Below are 15,308 nucleotides of genomic sequence, written 5' to 3' on the forward strand. Positions count from 1 at the left end.
AAGTGTAGACTGCGCGTACGTAAGATGCCGAGTGAAGGAACGTCAGGTAAAGCCCTGAAATAACTTTACCCCCGCAGCAAAACTGTTCACATAATACGACCTCAGTCATATTTCAAGATGTATTTTCATAACTGTCATGGTTATTGTATTACTTTGTCCTAATTTTGCATATTATCTAATGAGCTGGTTTCGGTTTTCACGTGTGCACAATTCAACAGATGAGAGGATCGGAGTGGCCGTGCTAAGAGGGTGAGTTTCACTTTCACAGAAAGTCACAAACGACCTTTTATTTGTCAGACCATAATAACACATGTCACCTGTAAGTGTGTGCGTGTGTGTGTGTGTGTGTGTGTGTGTGTGTGTGTGTGTGTGTTTGTGTGTGTGTGTGTGTGTGTGTGTGTGTGTGTGTGTGTGTGTGTGTGTGTGTGTGTGCCTAAGTGTGTTGACACCCTGGTGGAAAAAAATGCATCTGTTCTGGTGTCTTCAGTGTGATGCAGGAGGACTTGGAGGAGTTGCCTGCCTATGTGGACCAGCCTCTCTCTCTCCCGTCGGAGACTCTGGAGTCCAGATGTGAGGAGCAGGAGAAAGCTGTGGCTCAGCTGATCAGAATCATTGGAGATAAGCTAAAACATGACATCGAGGTCACAGAGTGAGTCCCATAAATGTTTCCCCTTTTTTTCCCAGATCATGGGCGTGGGAAGTATGGAATTTATGGGTGGGACAATGTATGGGGGGGGGGTTGTGGCTCGTCCCCCAGAAAATCTTTAACAGAGTACATACATTTCCTGTATTCTGGTGCCTTTTAACAGGTGGTTTGATACTTTTATCTGGCTATACTAGCATGAGAAAAGTGACAATTTCATCCAGAGGAAGTGGTTATTGCGTGCATGTGTATTTTAGTATTGGCATTGTCTGATTTCTTTTATATCTCTCTTTACCCAACCGTCAGTGCGATTGATGGATTGAAAAGTTCCTGGCTGAAGTCCAAGAAGATCAACTTTACCTTGGTGCTTGAAAAAGTGTTTATTGACGGCGAAATCACCTGGGAAAGAATTGCTGCACTTCTCTATGTGGCAGGGAAGTTAGCTGTGGGGGTATGTTTAAAAAAAAATTTGGTTTCAGAGTATTCTGAATTTCTTTCTTACCAACATTACATTATATGTAAATGCTGCAGTAGTGTGTGTGTGTGTGTGTGTGTGTGTGTGTGTGTGTGTGTGTGTGTGTGTGTGTGTGTGTGTGTGTGTGTGTGTGTGTGTGAGTGCGTGTTAAAACACAATTTTCCCTCTTTTAGATGGTGAAGGCGTTACTTCCTCAGTTAGTGACAGACATTCTCAAGTCAACTCTGGAATACTTCCGGAAGAGGCTGCTGGCCTGGATTGGGGATCATGGAGGATGGGTAAGATGTGTGTGGGTGTGTGTGTGTGTGTGTGTGTGTGTGTGTGTGTGTGTGTGTGTGTGTGTGTGTGTGTGTGAGCATGCAAGCATTTAAAGCTAGCATGTGTTTAATTGTTTCCCCCCCATGCTATCTCTCCTCTCTTAGATGAACAGTTTCGCAGAGCTGGCTTGTATGGAGATAGAGAGGATGCCTCCTATGGGCAGACAGGCCTCCCTCATCACCCTCGTCTTCCTCGGAGGAGTCCTGCTGGGCAGCTTCATTACCTTCAGGATAGCCAAGGGGACCTGACATTAATACATCTTTAAAATTAATCTTTAGGATTCTGGTATTGACTCCATTTGTGCCTGACGCGCACACGCACGCACACACACACACACACACACACACACACACACACGCACACACACACGCACAACTATATATGTTTACCAATTCCATTGCACAATCTACCTTTTTATATTGAAGGTCACTCTGGATAAATACTGTATTTAAAATGAAATGCCGATTGTTTTATAGTAATATGATTAGTTAGGGTAGTCACTTCAAGCAAGCAACCAAGAGTGCCTAGTACATAGATTTTTATACAACCAACCAAGTTTTGGGCCAGTGTACTGTATGTAATCACTATGTCATCATGTTTGTTGCCACCCTGCTCAGGTATATGTGCCTTAAAAGGAAAAGAACTGTGAGACAACCTGCAATTGTAATAATATTATTGAATAAAGTGAAACCATTCTTTTTTTTACTTATATGTGGTTAGAAGTCAGTTTTGTGTGTGCGTCTGTCTGTAAAACAGATATATTTGTTGCTGGGGTTTTTTACTGAATGAAAAAGATGCTGTTTCATTTATAAATTGAAAATAACGTTTGTGCAGCAGTGCAAAATTGATTGAGAATGTTTATTTTGGTCCCCTATGCAATTCACAATACAGATATAAAAATAATAATAATAATAATAATGTACACAGTCACAATTCATAACACTAGGACCAAAAAGGTGTAGGCTGAAGCCGTGGCTTATTGCGCCTACCCTTGTTACATGTATGCATGTCCCCCCATGAATGCATAATGAAAACATTGAAACTTTTATAAACAAAATTTCACTTACGCATGTCAACAAAAAGTTTAAAAAATACCAAACAAAAACTATATTTAAACCTCTGTTTTATACTTGTTAATCATCTTATTTTTTAAATAATTTTAGTGTACTACACATTTTCATTTCCTTTTCAAAAGTATTCCATAAATTAACTCCTTTAACTGTTATACATCTTTGTTTTGCATTTGTTCTAATCTTTGTTTTCATAAACATATTCCTCTGAGTTCGTAATACTCTGTCTAACTTGAAATAGTCTCTGGATACAGTCTGGAAGCATCTTATTTTTTACTTTATACATTACTTGTGCCATTTTGAAGTCCACAAATTCTTTAAATTTGAGATCATAGGTGTTTATGAATAATTTGTTAGTTGGTTCTTGATAGGCAGCTCTGTTTATAATTCGTATAGCTCTTTTCTGTAGTAAATACATTGGATTTGTGATTGTTTTGTATGTGTTTCCCCACACTTCCACACAGTAAGTTATGTATGGAACTATTAGAGAACGTACAATATGTGTAATGAATTTGGATTAAGTATGTCTTTCGTTTTATGCAGTATTGCAATAGACTTTGATATTTTAGTCTTTAAGTAGTTTATGTGTGTTTTCCAACATAGTTTATGGTCTATAACAACTCCCAAAAATGTGTTTTCATAAACTCTTTCAATTTCAACATTATCTATCTTGATTTGTACTTGACTATTAATTTTTCGATTTCCAAATATCATAAGTTTAGTTTTTTCTAAGTTCAATGACAACTTGATTTTTATAGTTTTTAGTTCCGTTTCCACTGTATCCAGAAGCTGCTCCAAATCTTTGCCAGAACAAAATAAATTTGTATCATCTGCAAACAAAACAACATTTAACAACTTGGACACATTGCAAATATCATTGATGTACAAAATAAACAGCTTTGGACCCCAAAATCGTTACGATCCTCCTCAAATAAAAACAAATATTTTTTGTTTTGGAGCCGATAGCGTCCACTCTGCTAGCTTGTTTATCTAGTTACCTGTCTAGACCTGTCTTTTGAACAGACCATACGGTACTATCGAGATATTTCAAGTTCTTCTACGGATACATTTTGCGCACGGATTCATAGTTGTCGTTCAGTGCGCACGCGCCGAAGGCGTTGTCTGTCAGTCTACTTATAGAATCTACTTATCTATTTAAGTCTACTTATCTACTTATATAATAGAAGGACATTCAAACATTGTAACGGTTTGAAGTCGGTTGATGGTTCTGTATTGTACATGATTTGGGGAATGTGATATTTCTGTCACAAACAATACGATAAGTTATAAACCAGTGTCGAGGATAGAGGAGAGCCAAGAAAGTTGCAGAGAAGAGATCGAAAGTTGTCTTAGATTAAAGTTCTGTCTGGATTCAATGGCGAGTGAACCGACATCAGGTAGGCCTGGCAAGTAACATTTAAAAATCAAATGTATTATTATGTTCCCAACTTCCCATCAGTCATACCTTCATTAATATAAACCCCTCAAAAAAAGTTCGGAAACGTTATTTTGGTTGATTATTCCTCCCCTTTAATAATACCAATTGGTATTGTATTTTATATTGTTGGAAAGCCTGATTAGTCACCTTTACAACGAGGTACAACTTGTAAGGATCATGCATTCGTGGAATTAGCAACACAGCTAAACGTGTGGGTAGCGGCCCAAAACTATTTGCCAAAATCCCCTGCAATATTCTTCTGTTGGTATTCACTCTCGTTTTGAGTTTCTTGGTGGATTGGATGATTGCACTCTCCCACAGTAATAAGGAAAAAACAACACATATTGGCCATTTTTACACTTTATTAATTTTACACTGTCAGGGACCTCAGCAGCATGTGGAAGATCCATACGCAGTCACAACAGCTTGGCACCTCCTCCTCATGCTGGTCACCAGCCTGGTCACACACTGCTGTGGGACGGCATCCCATTCCTCAACTAGGATTTGCCGCAAGACAGCCAACATGGTTGCGTTGGTCACTCTGGCGCGTACAGCACGCCCAAGCTGATCCCACAAGTGTTCAATTGGGTTGAGGTCTGGACTCACGGCAGGCCATTCCACCCTCTCCACTCCCAAATTCTGGAGGTGCTCTGTGTTGATCCTGACTCTGTGGGGGCGAGCGTTGTCATCCTGGAGGCAGTGGTGTAGTCTAGTTTTTTCTAGTGGGTATATTGTGATTTTCCCCTCCCAGCCTCATATCGTTCATTTTGGAACGCCATAAAAATAAATCTGCGCTCCCTGTCTAACGTTATATATCTAACATTACATAACATAACATTACAAGGTTATAAGGTTGATCTGTGCATGATAGTGCTGCATTTTGACATATTTCATGTCGCATTTCCCCCCGTTGATGGTGTATAACGCTATAGTCAGTCCCAATGGTCCAAAAGTCAAGTGCTTCGTAACACAGACATGGTGAATTTTATGAATGAAAGTGTGAAAGTTCTGTCACAAAACGCTGTTACGTATCCTCGCACATTTTTAAGTGGGTATACGGAAATCCTTGGCCTTTCCTAGTGGGTATACGGTGTAGTCCTGCGTATCACGTAGACTACACCACTGGTTTAAGGTGACTCTCACAATAAGTTGTGTATCATAGCCCACACCCTGTATTTTTGTATTTTTGTATACTTCACTATATACAACATATTTATCATAGCCTGTAAAATTGCACATTGTATATAATCTCAATGTATATATACCACTGCACATATACATCCAGTCACCATTGTATGTCATTGCACATCACGCTACCATTTGCACTTAACTGTATAGATAAATACTGCTGTAAATACTGCTACTTATCACTGCAATATAATTGCTATTTTTTCTGGTTAGACACACAATAATTTTGTTGCATTTTCTTGTAGCCTATGTAATGACAATAAAGTGAATCTAATCTAATCGAATCTGTTATATATTGAGTACAGTCCATTATGTGTCCGCTATACAGTACAGCAAGGTTAATTTTGATATTACGAACCCTTAAAAACACATATTATACATTGAGATGATTATTATGTTTATATTATATATAGGTATACCCCAGCAAGCACCGACGGACCTGGACGAATTCGGACCAGCCCGATAACGGCCAGACCACGTAATATCACAACTAGTTAGTATCTGGCCCAGAATATCACCCTATTTCAACTTAAACATATTTTTATTTGTATTTGTTTAAATATTTGTCGGGAGAAAATACCCAAATGTGAAACCCCAGCAACAACCCATCAACTCTGTTGTGACAGACATCAAAGTGGTTTTGATAAAACGGGCCGATTGCGTCACAGTGATGAGCGTGACGTCACGGGGCGAAAACGCCATAAATAGCGGAGGTTCTCCGTTGTTCAGACACTCCCCTTACCACCATCATGCCCCGCAGACCAGCTCGCAGAACCTCCCGCCCCGTCCGTCGCCGCCGGCGCACCAGGGTTAGCTGGTGGAGGAGGAGGGGAGGCCGGAGGAGGCGGTAAGACCGAGCCGGTAGGGGAGGCCGGAGGAGCCGGTGTTACTTTAAATCATTCATCCCTTATGGAGGGGAGAGTGGACGGAGGGGGCCTTCCTCCCCCTCCCTCCCCCCTCCCTAAGGGGAATGATTTTCTCTCCTTTTGCGTGTCTGTCTGTACGCACAGAGCCACACAATAAAACATAAGCAGTTATGGAACTAAGTAGGAATTAGAAGGGTAAAAGAGAACTGATCAAATATGAATAAAACATTAATAGAATGTAATAAAGATAATTTAAAAAATAATATTATAATACAGTATGACATCACAAAGACACGTGACCGGTCTCTTGAGCTGAGGGGCATGATTTGTCCAAAACAAACCCAACCAATTATAATGTGTCGTTGCTTTATCCATTTATTTGGAATTTCTAAATGCTTAAACAAGTTTAACGTGTGCGCTTTTATGTTGATGAAATCTTCACTGACAAACATTTGCATCGAGCGGAAGAAGGTGGGCGGAGATCCACGGTTGGAGCTCAGAGAACACGGACCGATGGGACTGGGTCACACTTCACTTTGGGCTTTGTGAACGAGACGAGTGAAAGGTTATGGCTGTGTTCCAATCCTGCTATTAGAATAGGCCTATATTGTGGTTATACCCCTCGCAGGGCACTACACAGTGTATTCAGCCATTTAAGGGAGAGTCCAATGCATATCAGTAAATAAATATGTTAATTTTGATTATAAAATAATTTTAATCATTTTAATTCTGTCACAAAACGCTGTTACGTATCCTCGCACATTTTTAAGTGGGTATACGGAAATCCTTGGCCTTTCCTAGTGGGTATACGGTGTAGTCCTGCGTATCACGTAGACTACACCACTGCCTGGAGGATGGAGTGAGGTCCCAGATTCTGGAGATATGGGATCGCCACTGGCCCCAGAATATCATTCCTGTCAATTAGGTGCCATTCAGGTGCCAGTCACACACCTGTGACTGACATACACCTGCCTGCACTTGAAGCTCAAAACAGGAGTGAATACCAACAGAAGAATATTGCAGGGGATTTTGGCAAATGTTTTTGGGCCGCTACCCACACTTTTAGCTGTGTTACTCATTCCACGAATGCATGATTCTTACAAGAATCGACTGAAATAACGTTTCCAAACTTTTTTTGAGGGGTTTATGTTGATTCATTTGAAATATATGTGTTTAACATCTAGTAAACTGGTTTTGTTTTGGTTGCATTCTTCCTCATTGACCAGATGAGGATAGGAGGATAGGAGAGGCTGTGTTGAGAGGGTGAGTTACCTAACAGCCTAATTTTTATTTATTTTTTTCATCCTATTTGATACACTTCAGCCCCAGCACCTCAGCTAAATCTGATTGCGGATGAGCGGTGGTATTTTCACTAAAATGTTCAGGTTTAAAAACAATAAATAAAACAAATCAGTCAGTTAAAAAATGCCTAGCCTAACTCTATAAAATACACTATTAAAAGTCGTCATGATTCAGCGATTCCCGCAGAAATGAAATATACTTTGGGGGAACGACTCGGGCGGGGTCGTTGAGATTTGTTTTCTCAATTCCTGCATTCTAGTGAATTTTCATAGTAACACTGCACTTCAGACAACCTACAACTGGTGGTGGTGTCTAGGTCTTTAAGTGTTAAACAGCTGAGAGCAGTCACTGCTGTTTTTTGTGGTCTTCTTTCACACACACATCTTACCAAGTGTGTATGAACATCCTCACAAACCAACAAAGAACATGATCTATATCAAATTTAAGACAGAAAACTCCACACTGGTATCTGATCGTCAATCACCGGATAACTTTATTATTAACTTTATTACTCCCCCCCAAAGTATAATTTATGTTTTTTTAAGTTTTTTTTACTCACTGAGCACAAATTATACTTTGGGGGGAGCCATTATACTTTGGGGGCCCCCCAAAGTATTAACATGCTGTGGGAATCACTGTGATTACAAAGATGCCACTTGAAATGCATAAAATCCAAGTTTATTCGTTCTTACACACACACACACACACACACACACACACACACACACACACACACACACACACGCATACACGTACGTTAGTATTTGACTGCCTGTAGCCCAGTCATGAATGGTCCCAGTATTGTAGCTTCAGATGTAACAAGTTGTTTTTTATTGTGCATGTTATTGCTCATATATATTTATTTTAATCCTGTTCTTTTACCAACAGCTAAGACAACAATATAGTAAGCTAGTTACTTTAGCTAGCTAAAGATATTGGCCCCCAATTAATTTGTTTAGCTATTATGTTCCGACGTTTCTGTCAAACCCTGCAGTTAAGGTACTAACTAACGTAACATAGCTAGCGAACTTTAGCCTGCAGAAGTGAAAACAAGTGAAAACAAATGTCAGATCATATAGTTATTTTGATAAACTGGCCACCTTTTGGGAATATACATGGTTACTTTCTCGCCTGAATACATATTCAAATGTAATAAAATGTAAAATGTTAAGCTGCATACTTCAGTGTGAACAGTCAGCTGGTATTGGCATACTTATTGGCATATTTATTATGAATTTAGTAGGCAGTATGCAGTATATACTCATTGAGTATGCAATATGATAGTATGCCATTTCGAACACAGCCCAGGTAATCATCAAGACCAGTGGAGGATGGTGGAGGTAGAAATCAGAGGATGGGGCGCTTTGTAATGCATGGAACAGAATGAAGAATGACATAACATTTCTGGCCACAAACTGGCCATTATGGTTAGGACTCTCCTAAAAGTCGTTGTGTAATTTAAACCCTGATGATCCTCACCAATGGTCTGACAGTTTAAATTTAAATAGAACATTCTCTCTGGTCTCTGGTCTCCAGGGTGATACAGGAGCAGCTGGAGGAGGTGGGAGGGGAAGTCCCGCCTCCCTCCCCTCTGGCGGAGCCGGAGGAGGAGCTGGAGTGTGAGCAGCAGAAGATCGTGACTCAGTGCGCCGATCTGGTCCGCCTCGTGGGAGATAGGATCCAGAACGATGCAGGGTTCAACGAGTGAGTCCAGTCTCCTAAAAAAAAAAAAGTCTCCAAAAGTCTCTCACCAGCTACGTTTCACCTTCATCTCAAACTCAACCAGTCAGGGGGGGGTTATAGTAATTCAGATGACTTCAGATACAGATATATTTGGAAGGACTAGGCTGACTGTTATCTGTGTGCACGGGTGCTTGTGTGTGTGTCTAATTGTCTGTCATACCTGCCTTCACTCCTCCTCCAACGACAGTGTGCTTGATGGGTGGGCACGTCAGGCCAGCCAGGCCAACTTCATGACTGTGGTTGAGAAAGTGTTTGCTGACGGCAAAATCAACTGGGGAAGAATCGCTGTGCTCTTCTACGCGGCAGGGAGGATGGCTGTGCAGGTGGTGTGTGTGTGTGTGTCAGTCAGTTGTTTGTTGTCTCTGAGTGCCTAGGAATGAACCTGTTCTGCCTGTCTTTGTTTACTGTTTAGTGTGATCCTTTTGTGTTGAATGTGATCCCTGTTTGTGTGTGTACTGTGTTCCTTGTGTGTTGAAAGATATTGATATTGATCTCTGAGAATAGTTCAGGACAGGTAAAGATGTCTCTTGTCTCTGTGTTGTGTCATTCCTACCTTTCAATGTAAAATAGCCCCCTCAACAACACTGTCTTTAGGTTCAATGATAGACTTCAAATGTGGGTTGCTGGGTCCTCAGGAGAGTTTCTGTAACCAACTTGTCATCCACCGTGTGTGTTAAATCACCCTGTTGCCTCTGCTAGGTGGTGAAGGCACATCTCCCCACCTCTGTGAGTGACATCATGAGGTGGACTCTAGCCTACTTCAAGACCAACCTACTGGGATGGGTCCACAAGCATGGAGGATGGGTAAGGCTTCAGCCTCATAGGATAGCTCAATGTTTTAAGGGTTTAAAGGTCCAGTATGTAGATTTTTCCCTTTGCTAAATGGCCATGATAAATCGGTAGCCATCAAGGAATGAGATCACATGATGAAGAACGTTCAATGAAGAGTGCTGTATTGTTCCAAACAAAGTTTTAATTATTTTTAAAGAATCTGGTGTTGAGTAGGAGAATGGCCTTTCCGTGCCTATTTTACACCCAGCGGGGGCAACAACATGCACAACTACATGCTGGACCTTTAATTGACTCAAGTTGTAGCTTATGCCTGTGTTATTAGATACGTGTATCATGTAAAAACTCTCCAGACAGCAAATCTGAGTTCTTGCATGATGGAGGCCATCTTGTGTCTCTCTTCTTCCCCCAGATCAACAGTTTCTCAGAGCTGGCCCGTTTCCCGGTAAAGAGGATGTCTCCTATGGCCAGACAGAACTCCGCACTCTTCCTGATGTTCCTGGGAGGGATCCTACTGGGCAGTGTTGTCACCTGGAGGGTGGCCAAGAGGACCTGATACACACACACACACACACACACACACTCTCTCTCTCTATATATATATATAGTAGCATTCCCTCGCCTCGGCCCGACAACAGGTGTATGCATATAGTATCTACCTATGAGTGTTGAGTAATCCGATGTGAGGGATGCTGTCTTTTTTTTTTTTTCTCTGAGTGGGGCAGTCCCACTCATTTTTCATTTGATTTGACAGAGATAGTGAAGACAGACAGGAAAGTAGGAGAAGTAGGGAGAGAGGACATGTCAGCAGGGCATGGGCCGGACTCGAACCCAGGCCGACATGGGCATATGTGTGCACTGTAGACCGCGGTGCTAGGCCACTGGACCACCCCAGGCCACTGAGGGATGCTGTCTCATGTTAGTATGATGATTAGTTTGGACAGTCAGGTTAAAGCCATAGCTAATGCAAGTCATTGTTATACAACCAAAGTGTTGAAGTGGTCAGTATATTGTAATGTAGTGATCTGTAGCCTCTTATCATGGTCGTTCTCAGCCTTCTCCAGTAATGTGCCTGAAATGAAGAATAACTGTGAAAGACAGACTGCCAAATCATGTACTGTAATGGTTGTTACAAAGGATGTTTTACAAAAATGTATTAAAAAAACCGATAAATATCTACAAGTATATTTAAATAAAATAGAATCTGTGAGACAGTACTTTGTAAATACTATGAAGTGTTTTTTCTCGTGAATGCTATCAAGTGCTTTTTTTAATGAACTGAATGAACATGACTTGGCAATAATGTTTGTACAGAAATAAACTTGTTCATGTTTGATCCTGAAACAACACAATTATCCCCATATTGAAGGTTCAATCATTTCATGTACAAAGAATGCACAGGACACATATTGAAAATTTTGGCATAAGCTTTTAATATTTTTATTGAGTTTTTGATGTTTTCTGTTTAAATTTGATTTGTTTGTTTTTCCATCATTTTATTCTTGTTTATTTTCCTATCGGTAACGGAGAAGAGTTGTTCAGGTAAATTAGCATTCACGTTCAAACTTTCATACTTTTAATAATAGAACTGTTTAAGTCTCTTTTTTCACAAACTTTGTTAAATTATTACTGTTTATTAATCTTTTTTCTTTACACGTTTCAAAAATATAAAAGGTAAATAATAAACATTCCATTGAAATATATTTTATACAGTTCTTGATTCTTTTTTTCATCATTTTTTTTTGTGTTATGACATTAAAATTGTATCCAGCATCAATCTTTAGCATAAACCCCATTCAGTGTTATTGTAGTAACTCTCTCTTCCTCCATCTGTCTTGCCTCTCTTTCTCTCTCTCCCCCTGATAGGAACATGGTATCATAGCAACCTGTAGCTTAAGAATTGATGTAGCCTAGCCGCAGAGCAAGAGTTGACTGCTAACATCAAAAGCTAGCATTCGTGGTGACAGGACCATTAATAAGCCATTAGCTGCATCAGTAAGTAGTGCAATGTACTTCCAAATGTAAAATTCATAATACACAATAAAACATGGCTCAAAAATAGCAAAAGAAAAGGCACCGAAATGATAACAAAAACAAAAGCACCAAACATGGAAAAAATAAAAACAACGTACTAACTTTCATCTTGAATAATGAACATGAAGAAACAGAATTACAGATAGACATGAAAGAGAGAAGAATGAGATCTATGGTGAGACAGGCACATTGAAAAGCAGCTTGACATCAAGATAGACAAACAGATAGATAGATAGAGACGGACAGATGAATGAATGTAGTAGTGTGGGGAGCATGCAGCATCCGCCCTGTCCACTCACCCCACCTTCCTCTACAGGCCGGATGCTGCATGCTCCCCAAACAGTTATAAACAGTTATAAGAACGAATAGATAGAATGAATCATATTTAAGAAAATAAAATTAATAGACAAAACATAGAAATAGAATTCATTCATTCTAATTCTATGACAGAGCTCCATATAAGGGCATCCTGCAAGATTTGGAAACACAGAGTGAGTCTTGCTTCCACTCTTGTCATCTATAGAAGTCTATACATGTAGCAGTGTATATATATATATATGCATCTGACTCATGAAACTGAGTCTAATTCACTTATTTTCCCTATATATACTATACAGTATACTACAGGCAGCCAGTGTCTATGACATCAGTGCAGTCATATAGGAATAAACAACAACCAAAACGATGACAAAAACAAAAAACATAAAAAAGCGATATATAGAAAAATAAGTTTGATTGTTCCTTTTTTTAAATTCTTCTTCAAGAGTCTTTGTTTTCTGCTTGCATATTCCCCCTGTGTGTATACCCCACCCCCACCCCTAGCTGACTGAGAGATAGACAGAGAAAGAGAAAGGCAGAGACTTCTGGCTAAAAGAGAGATGTTACTTCATTCTGTCCATTCACAGATAGGATAAGTCTTCATTAATGTCCCATGCATGCATTAGAATTTCAACTTCAAACAATATGATAGAAAAACACAAGAACAGGGATGCAAAAAGAGATTCTTCCTCAGAACAAAATTGTGAAGGAGGGAGAAAGAGAGAAGGGGCAAGGAGAGGGTGATGACATGAGGAGGAGAGTGTGGAAGGGGGAGGAGAGAATGTGTGACAGCAGGTTGTGGAGGTTAGGGTTTGGGTTGTCAGCTTCTCTCATTGATATGTTTTGTATTTGGGTTTTCAAGTAAAGTTATGCAAGTGTCCAACTGTCAGTCCTCTCACTACTGTCCAACTGTCTCTCTCTCAACTGTCCAACTGTCAGTCCTCTCTCAACTGTCCAACTGTCTCTCTCTCAACTGTCCAACTGTCAGTCCTCTCTCAACTGTCCAACTGTCTCTCTCTCAACTGTCCAACTGTCAGTCCTCTCTCGCGGACGTGGCCTATAGTATTGTACCCCCTCCTGCCTTGCTCATGATGTCTGTAGCACAATCACTCAGACACAGAATCACAGACCATCAAACGCACACACGCACGCACACACACGCACACACACACACACACACACACACACACACACACACACACACACACACACACACACACAAATCTGCACTGTGTTCGAGTTACTAAAGTAGTGTTATTAATTAGCCAATGTTCACTGGGTGAAACAAAACAGTTTTCAGATATTTTCTGCAGAGGAGATATTTGAATGTTCTCTGTTTGGAACAAATTATTGCTATAAATAAAACCTCCCCATATTGTAAAAGGAATCATCCATACATCTATTCATGGATATCTGTGCGGGATGTACTACCAGAGGGATGATAGGGGATGGGGGGGTACAATACATTAATTTCTCTCTTTACAGTAGCTTAACCTAAGCTAACCGGAGCCCATACCTTCCCCTCCTCTTCTCCTCCACCTTGCCCCCTCCCTCCTTCCTTCCTTTTTTCTCTATCGCTCTCTCTCCCTCTCTCTCTCTCCCTCTCTCTGTACTCCTCAAACAATCATATCAATCTCTGATATGAAATGTCTAGTATAGCGTCCTTCTATAGCCTGTACAAATTCCACCTATGTCTCTTTCATCGCAAATAAGCTCACATTGTTCTCTTTATAACAGACATGATGCCATATTTAACCTTTTGGAAAGGAGAGAGTGACAGGCGAGGGCATGAGCAGAGAGAGAGAGAGAGAGAGAGAGAGAGAGAGAGAGAGAGAGAGAGAGAGAGAGAGAGAGAGGAAAGAAAGAGGGAGAGCATAATGTGAGAGAGCGAGACAGAAGAGAGAGAGAGGAAGTGGTGGAGTAGGAGGAGGAGGAGAAAGAAGGGAAACAAGACAAAAGGGTGATGAAGAAGGGAGATCCAGGGTTCCAAATGATAGAATGGAAGTGCATATTCCCCCTGAGGCAAACCTTAAGGAAGCTCAGATTCACCCCCCCCCTCCCCATCACATCCCCCCTTCATAACAGTAGTAAACATTGCACCATGCTATAGATATCATGTTCATAAGTACCTCTCTCCTGCCCCATTCTGATCTTCTGAAGGCCAGTTTTTCAAGATTCACAGGTTTTTTTTAAGCCTTGTAGTTGACTAATGAATCACTTTTTCTTTCAGTTGAAAATCTCCTTTGAAGAAGTGTTTTAGTCTAGGATTTGCCGTTGGACTTTGTGTCTGGGGAATCGGCCCTAAGAGTTTAACACAAACAGATGCCACACACCGACACACTGAGCTCCTTTGGCACAACGAGACACTGAAATAATGGTATGCTACAGTCAAACCCTTGCATAGGTATTTGCTTCGTTCGCAGTAGCCTACTACAGCATTTTCTGGAACATCATCATCATCATCATCATCATCATCAACGTCATAATCCTTATGTAGAATAAAGCAAAAACGAACAAAAAAACGTTTTGGCAAGTGAACACACAGCACTACCAAAATCAACAACCAAAAAGTGAACATTAATTAATGTAACACAAATTAAATTAGCTTTTTTCCCCTATTGATATTACATGTTTCTCATTGATGTTGTCATAGATGACAGCCACCTTCAAGTTAAACCTCAGCCTCCCTCAACTTTTGGGGGGGTGAAGTGTGTTGCCCCTGGCTGCTGATCTGGGAATCAGCTCTCCCTCCCCAAGTCCTAACCTCAGTCTTTGGAGGGGTAATTTAAAACGGACACGAGACCAGAGCGTAAGACACTCATTGGAAGAGTCGAAGCTACCCCTGAGAATGAGATAAACCCTCTTAGAACATTCTGTCACACCAGAAAGTCATCATGGCTTGCTAGACTGGGGATAAACTACATCTCCCATACTGCACTGCAGCACATGTTTTCCTGGGGTTTGTGGTGAGAAATGATGAGCCAAGACTATTGACCCGAGAGAGAGAGAGAGAGAGAGAGAGAGAGAGAGAGAGAGAGAGAGAGAGAGAGAGAGAGAGAGAGAGTGAGTGAGTGAGTGAGTCAGTGTGTGTGTGTGTGTGTGGTTTTCACTTGCCAAAGAACCA

The 15,308-nt window shown here is 40.7% G+C and overlaps 2 protein-coding genes across 3 annotated transcripts; both read left to right on the forward strand.

Moving 5' to 3' along the window:
• Positions 1-15: 15 nt before the first annotated feature.
• On the forward strand, positions 16-2,089 carry LOC308151607 (apoptosis regulator BAX-like). The gene is made up of 6 exons (XM_080524508.1): positions 16-46; positions 219-249; positions 488-649; positions 950-1,094; positions 1,292-1,396; positions 1,541-2,089. Exons 1-6 carry the CDS (start codon positions 25-27, stop codon positions 1,682-1,684), a joined length of 609 nt encoding a protein of 202 aa, XP_080380634.1. The 5' UTR covers positions 16-24; the 3' UTR covers positions 1,685-2,089.
• Positions 2,090-3,697: 1,608 nt separating this feature from the next.
• Positions 3,698-11,503, forward strand: LOC308151050 (apoptosis regulator BAX-like). Of its 2 annotated transcripts, none has more exons than XM_080523865.1 (6): positions 3,698-3,903; positions 7,225-7,261; positions 8,837-9,004; positions 9,231-9,369; positions 9,743-9,847; positions 10,245-11,503. In XM_080523865.1, exons 1-6 carry the CDS (start codon positions 3,882-3,884, stop codon positions 10,386-10,388), a joined length of 615 nt encoding a protein of 204 aa, XP_080379991.1. In that variant the 5' UTR covers positions 3,698-3,881; the 3' UTR covers positions 10,389-11,503. The 2 variants fall into 2 exon arrangements, with proteins under 2 accessions (XP_080379991.1, XP_080379992.1); XM_080523866.1 differs by having other exon boundaries at positions 9,231-9,366.
• The last annotated feature ends 3,805 nt before the right edge of the window (positions 11,504-15,308 follow it).

This window comes from Nansenia antarctica, assembly GCF_963989245.1.
Source record: "Nansenia antarctica genome assembly, chromosome: 2".
NCBI lineage: Eukaryota > Metazoa > Chordata > Actinopteri > Argentiniformes > Microstomatidae > Nansenia > Nansenia antarctica.